Consider the following 15,562-nt stretch of genomic DNA (forward strand, 5'->3'; position numbering starts at 1 on the left):
CTCTTCCAACTCTACTATTCTATGATTCTATGATTCTATAATAATAATAATATTATAACTGAAAAAAGCCACCCTGCTGGGATCTGCTCGCATCATCCGAAAATACATCACACATTCCTAGACACTTGGGAAGTGTCCGACTTGTGATTTTGTGATACGAAATCCAGCATATCTATCTTGTTTGCTGTGTCATACAATAATAATAATAATAATAATAATAATAATACATCACACATTCCTAGACACTTGGGAAGTGTTTGACTTGTGATTTTGTGATACGAAATCCAGCATATCTATCTTGTTTGCTGTGTCATAATAAAATAATAATACAGTAGAGTCTCACTTATCCAACACTCACTTATCCAACGTTCTGGATTATCCAACACATTTTTGTAGTCAATGTTTTCAATATATCGTGATATTTTGGTGCTAAATTCATAAATACAGTAATTACTATATAGCATGAATGTGTAATGAACTACTTTTTTTCTGTCAAATTTGTTGTATAACATGATGTTTTGGTGCTTAATTTGTAAAATCATAACCTGTTTTGATGTTTAATAGGCTTTTTCTTTATCTCTCCTTATTATCCAACATATTCGCTTATCCAACGTTCTGCCGGCCCGTTTATGTTGGATAAGTGAGACTCTACTGTAATCTATATATATAAAAGAGTGATGGCATCAGGGCAGCGGACAAAACAACAAAACGACAGGCCCCCCAAGCTCGAAATTTGACAACACAACCCATCATCCACGGCTCTAGGTTGATACAACAAAAAGAAAAGAAAAATAAAGTCCTAATTAGAGGGAGAGGAATACTTGTTTTTATCCAATTGCTGCCAGTTACAAGGCTACGTTCCGCCCACTTAGTCTCCTAGTAACCTACTCAGCCCAGGGGACAGGCACAAGAGTTTGGAGAGACCCCTAAGGGCCATCCAGCCCAACCCTTTCTACTATGCACAGGACACAATCCAAGCATTCACAACACATGGACAACGTATAAATACTATACAATACTACACAGGGACATAGACCCCCTCTACCCTCACCACTTTCACAGTACACAAACAACCAAATGCATACTAAACATAAAGACAACCATACAACAGACATTCAATACCACCACTACCTCAATAATTTCTCACCAACACCACCAGACAACACCACAGCAACGCGTGGCCGGGCACAGCTAGTACCATATATACTCGAGTATAAGCTGAGTTTTTCAGCCCTTTTTTAGGACTGAAAAAGCTCCCCTTTGCTTATACTTGGGTGAGGGTCCTGGTTGACTTATATTTGGGTCGGCTTATACTTGAGTATATATGGCACATTTATTATTTTTCTCTATTCTTATCCCTGCCTTTCCAGAGATGTTTTTCTCCATGGCGCCCATGACCAGCAGCGTGACCTCCGTGCGCTCCGTCAGCGAACTGTCCGACATCGACCTCGAATCCTCCACCCACAGTGACGTCAGCGCCACCCATTTGCCCACCCCAACCTTTGCGCCAGGAGTAAGACCACCATCCATTGATTTGTTCGTTTTGAAATCATTTTTATTAAGTGCTCTCTTGAACTCTACTCTCTCCTTTCTCCCTCCCACAGTTCATCCTGAGCAGCCCCAGACGTTTTGGACATTCTCCCTTTGCTGCCACACTTCCACGTCTCGGCAAAATGCACAGTAAGCCTCAATTTTCACCACCTTCTGAAAGGTGTTAGGCATGTGGGCATTGTAACAACAACAACAACAATAATTAACATGCTGTGCTAATAATATAGTATTATACACACACACACATATATACATATGTATATGTCTGTGTTTGTATATATATAATATTGTATATAATACTAGCTGTGCCCGGCCACGCGTTGCTGTGGCAATGGTGGGATGGGAAATAAAGTATTGAGGAATTGGTGGTAGTTGAGGTAAAGGGTAAAGGTTTTCTCCTGACATTAAGTCCAATGGTGGTCACCTCCATTTCTAAGCCAAAGAGCCGGCGTTGTCCGTAGACTCCTCCAAGGTCATGTGGGTCAAAGCAGATAATATAAGATTATAAATGGGTTATATAGATGTGGAAGGGCCTTGAGTCTACACTGCCATATAATCCAGGGCAAATTAGATAATCTGTGGAAGAGGCCTAAGTGAGGCCTAAGTCTGCCTGTCCCCTAACTGAACCCTGGCTGTCCCTTGGCTGAGTTGGTTGCTAGGAGACCAAGTGGGCAGAGATTAGCCCTCTAAACTGGCAGCCATTGGATAAAAACAATTATTGTTCTCCCTCTAATTAGGACTTTATTTTTCTTTTCTTTTTTGTTGTATCAACCTAGAGGCGTGGATGATGGGTTGTGTTGTCAAATTTCGAGGTTAGGGGGCCTGTAGTTTTGTTGTTTTGTGGGTTGCCGTGATGCCATCACTCTTTTATATATATAGATACAACAGAATTTACAATAATAAATAAAAATTACCGTATATACTCGAATATAAGCCGAGTTTTTCAGCCCTTTTTTAAAGACTGAAAAAGCCCCCCTCGACTTATACTCGGGTGAGGGTCCTGGTTGTCTTATATTTGAGTCACCTTATACTTGAGTATATATGGTACATTTATTATTATTCTCTATTATTATTGGTATTACAGTAGAGTCTCACTTATCCAGCATTCGCTTATCCAACGTTCTGGATTATCCAACGCATTTTTGTAGTCAATGTTTTCAATACATCGTGATATTTTGGTGCTAAATTCGTAAATACAGTAATTACTACGTAGCATTACTGCCTGTTGAACTACTTTTTCTGTCACCTTTTCCTTCAATTTTGTCAAGGAACTTTCCATGCAATGTTTTGTTTTGCCAGCTGTCAGCTCTAGTTTGTAGTGCGGTTTTCTTGTGGGATATTATTATTATTATTATTATTATTATTATTATTATTATCAACACAACGATGTTGTATGGCACAGCAAACAAGATAGATATGCTGGATTTCGTTTCGCAAAACCACAAGTCGAACACTTCCCAAGTGTCTAGGACTGTGTGATGTATTTTCTGATGATGTGTGCAGATCCCAGTATTATTATTATTATTATTATTATTATTATTATTATTATTATTATTATTATTATTATTATTATGTATATACCTGATATATATAAGAAAATGTTCCTTTTTCTGTTCAGAAATGTCTCCTTTGTGGCCTCTTTCCCGTGTCTCAGGTAAAGCCAGCCACCCGCCGCCCCCGCCCTTGGAAAGCCAGCACCCGGAGCTGCTCCTGCGGGTGACAATTGGGGGCCTGACCCTGACGCTGCTCCACCAGGACCCCAAACCCGCGGCTCCCAGCCCAGGCCCCCACCTCCTGGCCCAGCGCTTCTTCTCCCAGTTGGGGGCCCTGAAGGACTCGGCCTTCGGGGGCCGGGATTTCCACCCTTTGCGCCAATGCTTTGAAGGGGCCTGCCCACGCAGCAATGTTAGGTAAGGGGCCGAGGACACAGGAACCTTGGTGCATATGTGGTAGGAATGGGAGAATGTAATAATAATAATAATGACTCTGATAATAATGACTCTGATAATACACCCTACTTCTTTCCCTCCTCAGCTTCCTTTGTTGGGAAGTGTTAGCTGGCCCTGATTGTTTCCTGTCTGGAATTCCCCTGTTTTCTAAAAATGAACACAACCTTGGCTACCAGTATAATTAATTATTATTATTATTAATAATAATCATCATCATCATCATCATCTTTATTTATAGACCACCCTATCTCCCTATTTATTTATAGACCGCCCTATTTATAGCTGGCCCTGATTGTTTCCTGTCTGGAATTTCCCTGTTTTCAGAGTGTTGTTCTTTATTTACTGTTCTGATTTTAGAGGGTTTTTTTAATGCTTGGAGCCAGATTGTGTTCATTTTCATGGTTCACAACAACGTAATAATGACTCTGATAATACACACTACTTCTCTCCCTCCTCAACTTCCTTTGTTGGGAAGTGTTAGCTGGCCCTGATTGTTTCCTGTCTGGATTTTCCCTGTTTTCAAAGTGTTGTTCTTTGTTTACTGTTCTGATTTTAGAGTTTTTTTTAATGCTTGGAGCCGGATTGTGTTCATTTTCATGGTTCACAACAACGTAATAATGACTCTGATAATGCACACTACTTCTTTCCCTCCTCAGCTTACTTTGTTGGGAAGTGTTAGCTGGCCCTGATTGATTCCTGTCTGGAATTTCCCTGTTTTCAGAGTGTTGTTCTTTATTTACTGTTCTGATTTTAGAGTTTTTTTTTAATGCTTGGAGCCGGATTGTGTTCATTTTCATGGTTCACAGCAACATAATAATAATGACTCTGATAATACACACTACTTCTCTCCCTCCTCACCTTCCTTTGTTGGGAAGTGTTAGCTGGCCCTGATTGTTTCCTGTCTGGAATTCCCCTGTTTTCAAAGTGTTGTTCTTTGTTTACTGTTCTGATTTTAGAGTTTTTTTTAATGCTTGGAGCCGGATTGTGTTCATTTTCATGGTTCACAGCAACATAATAATAATGACTCTGATAATACACACTACTTCTCTCCCTCCTCACCTTCCTTTGTTGGGAAGTGTTAGCTGGCCCTGATTGTTTCCTGTCTGGAATTCCCCTGTTTTCAAAGTGTTGTTCTTTGTTTACTGTTCTGATTTTAGAGTTTTTTTTAATGCTTGGAGCCGGATTGTGTTCATTTTCATGGTTCACAGCAACATAATAATAATGACTCTGATAATACACACTACTTCTCTCCCTCCTCAGCTTACTTTGTTGGGAAGTGTTAGCTGGCCCTGATTGATTCCTGTCTGGAATTCCCCTGTTTTCAGAGTGTTGTTCTTTATTTACTGTTCTGATTTTAGAGGTTTTTTTAATGCTTGGAGCCAGATTGTGTTCATTTTCATGGTTCACAGCAACATAATAATAATGACTCTGATAATACACACTACTTCTCTCCCTCCTCAGCTTACTTTGTTGGGAAGTGTTAGCTGGCCCTGATTGTTTCCTGTTTGGAATTCCCCTGTTTTCAGAGTGTTGTTCTTTATTTACTGTTCTGATTTTAGAGGGTTTTTTTAATGCTTGGAGCCGGATTGTGTTCATTTTCATGGTTCACAGCAACATAATAATGACTCTGATAATACACACTACTTCTCTCCCTCCTCAACTTCCTTTGTTGGGAAGTGTTAGCTGGCTCTGATTGTTTCCTGTTTGGAATTCCACTGTTTTCAAAGTGTTGTTCTTTGTTTACTGTTCTGATTTTAGAGTTTTTTTTAATGCTTGGAGCCGGATTGTGTTCATTTTCATGGTTCACAGCAACATAATAATAATGACTCTGATAATATACACTTTTCTCCCTCCTCAGCTTCCTTTGTTGGGAAGTGTTAGCTAGCCCTGATTGTTTCCTGTCTGGGATTCCCCTGTTTTCTAAAAATGAACACAACCTTGGCTACCAGTATAATTAATAATAATAATAATAATAATAATAATAATAATAATAATAATCTTTATTTATAGACCACCCTATCTCCCTATTTATTTATAGACCGCCCTATTTATAGCTGGCCCTGATTGTTTCCTGTCTGGAATTCCCCTGTTTTCAGAGTGTTGTTCTTTGTTTACTGTTCTGATTTTAGAGTTTTTTTAATGCTTGGAGCCGGATTGTGTTCATTTTCATGGTTCACAGCAACATAATAATAATGACTCTGATAATATACACGTTTCTCCCTCCTCAGCTTCCTTTGTTGGGAAGTGTTAGCTGGCCCTGATTGTTTCCTGTCTGGAATTTCCCTGTTTTCAGAGTGTTACTCTTTATTTACTGTCCAGATTTTAGTATTGTATTATATTGTTCTCTATTATTATACCATAGTAATTTTAATATATTATATTCATAATCTTATATTATTTGTTTCAAACTGGATTACATGAGCCCCCTTCTATACAACTGTATAAAATCCACACTTAACTGGATTATATGGCAATGTGGACTCAAGATAACGCAGCTCAAAGCAGATACTGTGGATTATCTGCCTTGGCATTCTGGGTTATATATAGCTGTGTGGAAGGGCCTTGAGTCTACACTGCCATATAATCCAGTTCAAATCAGATAATCTGTATTTTATAGACAGTGTGGAAGAGGCCTAAGTGAACCCTATCTGTCCCCCGGGTGCCATTGTGGCTGCGGGGATTGCTATGACACGAAGTGGGTGGAGCCTAAAGGAGGCGGGGCCTACCCTTCTGACTGGCAGCCAGTGGGAGAAAGGCTCTTCCTCCTCCTCTGTAATTTGGACTTTATTTTTCTAGGGTTTTTTTTTTTTTTGACTGAAAGACATAGATTGGATGACGATGTCTTTTGTGGCCAAATTTGTTGTGATTTGGTTCAGTGGTTTTGTTGTTTACTCAATGGGAAAAACGCACATTACATTTTGATATATGTACTAGTCGAGACCTAGTCTTGTCCTTGGAGCCAGAATTGTTTTGAGGCCTAGTCGAGGCCTACTCGTGGCCTTGGAGCCTGATCGCGAAGATGGCTGCAGTGGCGGGAACAGGCTAGCACAAGAGAGACCGTGGGGGGGGGGGGTGGAGCGTGTGAGGGCCTCATGCTGCGTCCTGGTCTGCGCAGGCGCACATGGCTTTTTCGTGTTTTTGGGGCCATGGTTCCGTCCCTGATGTTTGGTTATGTTGTCGGAACCTAGGGGCAAGGATTGTGGGTTGTGTTGTCAAGTTTCGTGGTTCTGGGTCGTGTAGTTTCATTGCCTACTTCTAGGCAAAAATTCCAGAACATTTTTTATATAGATAGATAGATAGATAGGAGCTGAAAAACTGGCCCTTGACCCCCTTCTCTGAAGCTGCCCTTTCTGGCCCCTCTTTTCCAGGCTCACGGGGGCCGCGGTGCAAATCAGCTGCGAGCACAAATCCTCCGGGCATCTGCACATGCTCACTTGGGACGCCACGTTCGGGCTGCTGGAGGTCTTGGAGTGCCTTTGGCCGGATGACGGCGGGGGGCGAACGAAACCGGAGTACACCGAGGTGAGGGCCGGGGCTTCGTTTCTAGATCACTTGCCACTTTGGTGATCCCCAAACCAGAATCCTTAATTAACATGTCTTTTTTTCCCCTTAGTTGTTGGTCTTTGCCACCCCCAGTGCCTTCCCCTACAGCCATTCGCCTCAACCCTGTGCCCGCATTCGCTCCAAGCACTCGGAGAAGGTGCCATCTTCCAAGGTTAGTAGGCCACGGGCTGGGTTTACTTGCCATATTTCAGGACTTTGCCCTATTCCTCATTTTTATTATTAATATTATTATTATTATTTGTGTTGTCGAAGGCATTCGTGACCGGAATCACCGGGTTGCTGCTGCTCCATGCATATAATAATAATTATTATTATAATATTTATAATAATATAATAATTATATTATTATTAACAACAACCACCACCACCACCACCACCACCACCTAGAATCGCATTGCCCTTTTTACGCCGCTGCATGACACTTTGGGCTCATGATGCAACCTATTATTATTATTATTATTATTATTATTATTATTATTATTATTATTATGACACAGCAAACAAGATAGATATGCTGGATTTTGTTTCACAAAATCACAAGTCGAACACTTCCCAAGTGTCTAGGACTGTGTGATGTATTTTCGGATGATGCGTGCAGATCCCAGTCGGGTGGCCTTTTGCAGTTGGCAGATCGTAATTTTGTCAATATCTCTTGTTTCCAAATGCCGGCTGAGATCTTTTGGCACAGCACTCAATGTGCCCATCACCACCGGGACCACCTGCACTGGTTTCTGCCAGAGTCTTTGCAGTTCAATCTTGAGGTCCTGATAGCGGCTGAGTTTTCCCTGTTGTTTTTCGTCAATGTGACTGTCACCTGGGATGGCAACATCAATGATCCAAACCTTTTTCTTTTCCACAACTGTGATGTCTGGTGTGTTGTGTTCCAGAACTTTGTAAGTCTGGATTCGGAAGTCCCACAGTATCTTTGCGTGCTCATTTTCCAAGACTTTTGCAGGTTTGTGATCCCACCAGTTCTTTGCTGCTGGGAGGTGGTACTTGAGGCATAAGTTCCAATGAATCCTTTGGGCCACATAGTTGTGCCTCTGTTTGTAGTCTGTCTGTGCGATTTTCTTACAGCAGCTGAGGATATGATCAATGGTTTCGTCGGTTTCCTTGCACAGTCTGCATTTTGGGTCATCAGCTGATTTTTCGATCTTGGCCTGAATGGCCTTTGTCCTGATGTCTTGCTCCTGGGCTGCAAGGATCAGGCCTTCTGTCTCCTTCTTCAGGGTCCCATTTGTGAGCCAGAGCCAGGTCTTCTCCTTGTCAGCTTTTCCTTCAATTTTGTCATGGGACTTTCCATGCAATGTTTTGTTGGAAAGTTTACTATTTTTATTATTATTATTATTATTATTATTATTATTATTATTATTATTATTATATGAAACACAACAAGATGAGGTCACAGCAGACACTCTGCTGGCTGTTGAATTTGATCACACGTCGGACACTTCCCAAGTGTCTAGGACACTTAATAATAATAATAATAATAATAATAATAATAATAATAATAATAATAATATTCTAATATAATAATAATAATAATAAATTAATAAAGTTAATACTAATTAATAAAGTTAATACTAATAATAATATAATAATAATAATACAATTATTAGTATTAACTTAGGATCACATTGGCCTTTTACACAGCTGCATCACAATAATAATAATAACAGCAACAATTTTATTTTTATCTCCTAATAATACTAAAATATTTGAGACACAATGGGTTTCTATTTTATTATTATTTTATTATGACACAGCAAACAAGATAGATATGCTGGATTTCGTATCACAAAATCACAAGTCGAACTCATCCCAAGTGTCTAGGACTGTGTGATGTATTTTCGGATGATGCGTGCAGATCCCAGTCAGGTGGCCTTTTGAGGTTCGAAGAAGATTCTGAGAATCTCAGTAAGAAGAAAAATACCATACATCAAAAGACTATTTAAGACCTTACATAAATAACAATCTGAAGAAGGACTTCCCGAAACGAGGCAGTGTACCCGGGATTACTTGTTGTTGCATAGTTTTGTTCTACATACACACAACAGCTGTGGACTGTTTTCCGTTGAGTTTGATGTATGCTTTACTTTATATGTTACTCAATAAGGTTGTATAATTGTATATATACCATAATTGTGGACTGTTTTCAGTTGGAGGTTTATGTGTGTTTTGTTTTATATGTTTCACAATAAGTTAGTACCCGGTTGGGACTGTAAAGAAAATACTCTATATACTAGCATACCACAATACACACGCTAAAACCTACACGAGAGTATATACATTTAAGTTGTTGTTTTTCTAATATATATATATACTAGCTGTGCCCGGCCACGTGTTGCTGTGGCGTTGTCTGGTGGTGTTGGTGAGAAATTGTTGAGGTAGTGGTGGTATTGAATGTCTCTTGTATGGCAGTCTTAATGTTTCGTATGCACACTGAAGTGGATTATATGGCAGTGTGGAGAAGATAATCCAGTTCAAAGCAGATAATCTAAGATTCTAAATGGGTTATATAGATGTGGAAGGGCCTTGAGTCTACACTGCCATATAATCCAGTGCAAATTAGATAATCTGTGGAAGAGGCCTAAGTGAGGCCTAACTGTGCCTGTCCCCTGGGCTGAGTAGGTTGCTAGGAGACCAAGTGGGCGGAGCTTAGCCTTCTAACTGGCAGCAATTGGATAAAAACTATTATTCCTCTCCCTCTAATTAGGACTTTATTTTTCTTTTCTTTTTGTTGTATCAACCTAGGGCCGTGAATGATGGGTTGTGTTGTTAAATTTTGAGGTTGGGGGCCCTGTAGTTTTGTTGTTTTGTTGGTCGCCATGATGCCATCACTCTTTTATATATATAGATATACCATTCTTATAGCATGGCCTTTTGAGGTTGGCAGATTATGATTTTGTGTTCGACTTGTGATTTTGTGAAACGAAATCCAGCATTTCTATCTTGTTTGCTGTGACATAATAAAATAATAATAATAACGATTGTAATTTTATCTTCTAATGATACTAAAATATTGGCAAAGAATAAGCTCCCAACGGTTGGAAATGTCTCCGCAGAGCCGTCTCGTCAAGGCCGCAGCCAAACAAACGGTGGAGCTGGAGGCCGAGTTGGCGGAGTTTGGCTCCGACGTGGACCTGGCAACGCTGGACCGGCTCTGCTCCCTGTTGCAGTGTGCCACGCCGCCCTCCTCGCCCTCCTGGCCGCCTCCTCGGGCGCACTTGGTAAGCGGGGCACATCGTAGACCAGGGGTCCTCAAACTTTTTAAGCCGAGGGCCGGTCCACAATCCTTCAGATTGTTGAGGGGCCGGATTATCATTTGAAAATAAAATACAAACAAATTCCGATGCACACTGCACATGTCTTATTTGTAGTGCAAAAACAACAACAATAACAACAGCAATAACAACAACAACGAAAGAACAATACATTATTTAAAAATAAAAACAATTTTAACCAACATACATTTATCAGGATTTCAATGGGAAGTGTGCTCCTGCTTCTGGCCAAAAGGATAGTCAAGTTAATTAGGGTTGTTGTTGTTGTTGTTGTTGTTGTTGTTGTGTGCCTTCAAGTCATTTCAGACTTTGGGCGAGCCTAAGTCTAAAATGTATTTATTTATTTATTTATTTATTATTTACTTCATTTATTTACTACATTTGTATCACACCCTTCTCACCCCAAAGGAGACTCAGAGTGGCTTACAAATTATATGTACATACAATATATTATACTAGCTGTGCCCGGCCACGCGTTGCTGTGGCATTTTCTGGTGATGTTGGTGAGAAATTGTTGAGGTAGTGGTGGCATTGAATGTCTGTTGTATGGTTGTCTTTATGTTTAGTATGCACACTGAAATGGATTATATGGCAGTGTGGAGTCAAGATAATCCAGTTCAAAGTAGATAATATAAGATTCTAAATGGGTTACAGTAGAGTCTCACTTATCCAACATTCTGGATTATCCAACGCATTTTTGTAGACAATGTTTTCAAGACATCATGATATTTTGGTACTAAATTCATAAATACAGTAATTACTACATAGCATTACTGCATATTGAACTACTTTTTCTGTCAAATTTGTTGTATAACATGATGATTTGGTGCTTAACTTGTAAAATCATAAACTAATTTGATGTTTAATAGGCTTTTCCTTAATCCCTCCTTATTATCCAACATATTCGCTTATCCAACATTCTGCTGGCCCGTTTATGTTGGATAAATGAGACTCTACTGTATATAGATGTGTGGAAGGGCCTTGAGTCTACACTGCCATATAATCCAGTTAAAATCTGTGGAAGAGGCCTAAGTGAGGCCTAACTGTGCCTGTCCCCTGGGCTGAGTAGGTTGCTAGGAGACCAAGTGGGCGGAGCTTAGCCTTCAAACTGGCAGCAATTGGATAAAAACTATTATTCTTCTCCCTGTAATTAGGACTTTATTTTTCCTTTCTTTTTGTTGTATCAACCTAGAGCCGTGAATGATGGGTTGTGTTGTCAAATTTTGAGGTTGGGGGGCCTGTAGTTTTGTTGTTTTGTCCGCTGCCCTGATGCCATCACTCTTTTATATATATAGATTATTAGCATAGCACAATATTAGCATTATATACAGTAGAGTCTCACTTATCCAACATAAACGGGCTGGCAGAATGTTGGATAAGCGAATATGTTGGATAATAAGGAGGCATTAAGGAAAAGCCTATTAAACATCAAATTAGGTTATGATTTTAAAAATGAAGCACCCAAACATCATGTTAGACAACAAATTTGGCAGAAAAAGTAATTCAATACGCAGTAATGTTATGTTGTAATTACTGTATTTATGAATTTAGCACCAAAATATCACAATATGTTGAAAACATTGACTACAAAAATGTGTTGGATAATCCAGAATGTTGGATAAGCGAGTGTTGGATAAGTGAGACTCTACTGTATTACTATATTGAACTATGCCACTATAGTGTAATATTATTAGTAATATTATATGTAATATAGAATATATAATTAATATTATTATATGGTATTAGTGTTATATTGGGCTCTCCGTGGGGTTGCCTTCAAAGACTGTTCGGAAGCTGGAACTAGTCCAACGTTCCGCAGCCAGGTTATTAACTGGAGCGCTGTACAGGGAGCATACAACTCCTCTGTTGAAGCAGCTCCACTGGCTGCCTGTTAGCTTCCGGGCACAATTTAAAGTGCTGGCTTTGGCCTACAAAACCTTAAACGGCTCTGGTCCAACTTACCTCTCCGAATGTATCTCCCCCTATGAGCCGCCCCGCAGATTAAGATCTTCCAGTGAGGCCCTGCTCTCGGTCCCGTCGCCGTCACAGGTGCATTTGGCTGGAACGAGGGACAGGGCTTTTTCGGTGGTGGCTCCGCGGCTGTGGAACTCCTTGCCAAGGGAGATTAGGGAAGCCCCCTCACTCATGTCTTTTAGGAAGCAGCTGAAGACCTGGATGTGGGACCAAGCTTTTGGCCCATCCTAAGATACGGTCGATATAATCTGATGTATTCGCTGGATTAATGTGTAATTGAATACAGACTGGCTCTGACTTTTGGCCCAATGCTACTGGCCCTGTTGTAATGGCCACACAGTGCTTTACTGTTTTAAATGGGGTATAATATTGGTTTTTAAGTGTGTTTTTACGATCGTTTGTTTTACTATATTTTGTATTATATGGGGCATTAATCTTGCCATTATGTAAGACCGCTCTGGGTCCCCCTGGGGGAGAAGAGCGGTATATAAATTAAATAAATAAATAAATATTGTATTACATTATAATATTATCAATATTATATGTATATACAATATATTCTATGATAAAACTGAGGGCGGGGGCCAGGTCAATGACTTTGGAGGGCCGCATCCGGCCCCCGGGCCTTAGTTTGGGGACCCCTGTCGTAGACCGTGGCCCCATTTCCCTTTGGCGGTGGATGTCTGGCGGAGTCTTCTTTGTCGGAATATTAGGTGATCTTTTCTTCTCCTCCTCCTCCTTCTTTCTGGATGCCAGGCAGATTCTCCCCCGGCTGCCAAGTGGCAGGCCAGCCTCCGCTTGTCCGCACCGAAAGCCGCCCTCCGGCTCCAGTTCCCCATCCCGGACCTGCGGCCCTGGCCCGAGAGGCGGCCCGAGACCCAGAAGGCCGTGCGCAAGGAGAGCCTGCTCCTGGACCTCACCGCCGTGGAGTTCCACACGGAGCTCGGCCCGTCGGGCATCACCAAGGTGGAGGTTTCCTGCAGCGACTTGCATGGTACCTACCTACCACTCTGGGGAGACCAATCCAGCCTCACTCAGGCACCACCAGTGACACTCTCATGAATACTTTTTGAACTTTGAAAATGTGATTTCTTCTGTTTTCAGTGGGACAGGTTGCATTAGGCACTTTCAGAGAGAGATGTAGACCCACAGACTCCAGTACTGGGTTTTATAATATTGATATATAAACAACATTTCTACCCCACCCTTCTCACCTAAGAGGAATCAGGGCAGCTTAGAACAACAAAATTCAATGGCAAACAGATCAGCAAGAACAGCAACACATTTAAAACCATTAACAATAATCCATAAAATACATTAGTCAAGTTTAAAACATATACAGTAGAGTCTCACTTATCCAACATAAACGGGCCGGCAGAATGTTGGATAAACAAATATGTTGGATAATAAGGAGGCATTAAGGAAAAGCCTATTAGACATCAAATTAGGTTGTGATTTTACAAATGAAGCACCAAAACATCATGTTAGACAACAAATTTGGCAGAAAAAGTAGCTCAATATGCAATAATGCTATGTAGTAATTACTGTATTTATGAATTTAGCACCAAAATATCACGATATATTGAAAACATTGACTACAAAAATGCGTTGGATAATCCAGAACGTTGGATAAGCGAGTGTTGGATAAGTGAGACTCTACTGTAGTTACATAATATCATTCTTCCAAGGAACCATTGCACATAAACCTAAGTTCAGCCCATGTCAATATAGTACTTATTCATTAAATGTATTTATTTATTTATTTATTAGCAGCGTTTATATTCCACCCTTCTCACCCTGAAGGGGACTCAGGGTGGCGTAGATAATATAATATAAAATATATTATTAGTATAGCACAATATAAGCACTTGTATATTACTATATTATACTATACCGTTATATTGCAAAATTATTAGTAATATTGCATGTAAGATAAATATACAATTATAATAGTGTATTATTATTATCATATTGTATCACCTTATAATATTATTATCAATATTATATGTATATACAATAAATTATAGTATTAGTATAGCATAATATGAGTATTATATATAATACAGCAGTTTGAAAACATGCCAGTGTGAGTAGATCAATAGGTACCGCTCTGGCGGGAAGGTAACGGCGTTCCATGCAGTCATGCCAGTGGCCACATGACCTTGGAGGTGTCTACGGACAACGCCGGCTCTTCGGCTTAGAAATGGAGATGAGCACCAAGCCCCAGAGTCAGACACGACTGGACTTAACGTCAGGGGAAAACCTTTACCTTTTATATATAATACTAGCTTATATATATAATATTTATTTATTTTATTTATTTATTTGCTATATTTATATCCTGCTCTTCTCACCCCAAAGGGGACTCAGAGCGGCTTACAAATCAAATGTTCATACAATATATTATTAGCATAGCACAATATAAGCATTAAATCACTATATTGTACTATATCATTATATGGTAATATTATTAGTAATATTAAATTTAATATATAATATATAATTAATATTATTATATTATTATTAGTATGATATTGTATTACATTATAATATTACTAGCTGTGCCCGGCCACGCGTTGCTGTGGCATTGTCTGGTGGTGTTGGTGAGAAATGGTTGAGGTAGTGGTGGTATTGAATGTCTGTTGTATGGTTGTCTTTATGTTTAGTATGCATTTGGTTGTTTGTGTACTGTGAAAGTGGTGAGGGTAGAGGGGGTCTATGTATTTTATAGGCAGTGTGGAAGGGCCTTAGTGAGGCCTAAGTCTGCCTGTCCCCTGGGCTGAGTGGGTTGCTAGGAGACCAAGTGGGCAGAGCTTAGCCTTCTAAGTGGCAGCAATTGGATAAAAACAATTATTCCTCTCCCTCTAATTAGGACTTTATTTTTCTTTTCTTTTTGTTGTATGAACGTAGAGGCATGGATGAGGGGTTGTGCTGGCAAGTTTAGTGTTTCTGGGATGTGTAGTTTTGTTGTTTTGTCCTAGGCCGAAATTTCATTACCCTTTTTTATATATATTAGCTTTGCCCAACCACGCATTGCTGTGGCTTATGGGAATCCTTTGTTGGCCAGGTGGAATAGCAACGAATAGCCTTGCAGTCTCAAAGCCTGGCCGTTTTCTGGAGTAGCTGGACCTTTTTGTTGTATGAACGTAGAGGCGTGGATGAGGGGTTGTGCTGCCAAGTTTAGTGTTTCTGGGATGTGTAGTTTTGCTGTTTTGTCCTAGGCCGAAATGTCATTACTCT

General features: G+C 40.1%; 1 protein-coding gene across 1 annotated transcript in view; it reads left to right on the top strand.

The window, feature by feature from the left end:
* Positions 1–15,562, top strand: part of atg2a (autophagy related 2A) — a 65,873-nt gene that overhangs the window by 13,406 nt on the left and 36,905 nt on the right. Inside the window, exons 9-15 of the mRNA XM_062964786.1 lie at positions 1,371–1,513; positions 1,605–1,680; positions 3,206–3,461; positions 6,869–7,022; positions 7,114–7,215; positions 10,130–10,294; positions 13,079–13,316. Of these exons, the coding sequence (XP_062820856.1) occupies positions 1,371–1,513; positions 1,605–1,680; positions 3,206–3,461; positions 6,869–7,022; positions 7,114–7,215; positions 10,130–10,294; positions 13,079–13,316 (1,134 nt within the window). The remainder of the gene's footprint in view (positions 1–1,370; positions 1,514–1,604; positions 1,681–3,205; positions 3,462–6,868; positions 7,023–7,113; positions 7,216–10,129; positions 10,295–13,078; positions 13,317–15,562) is intronic.

Source organism: Anolis carolinensis, unplaced genomic scaffold, assembly GCF_035594765.1.
Source record: "Anolis carolinensis isolate JA03-04 unplaced genomic scaffold, rAnoCar3.1.pri scaffold_14, whole genome shotgun sequence".
Classification (NCBI taxonomy): Eukaryota; Metazoa; Chordata; class Lepidosauria; order Squamata; family Dactyloidae; genus Anolis; species Anolis carolinensis.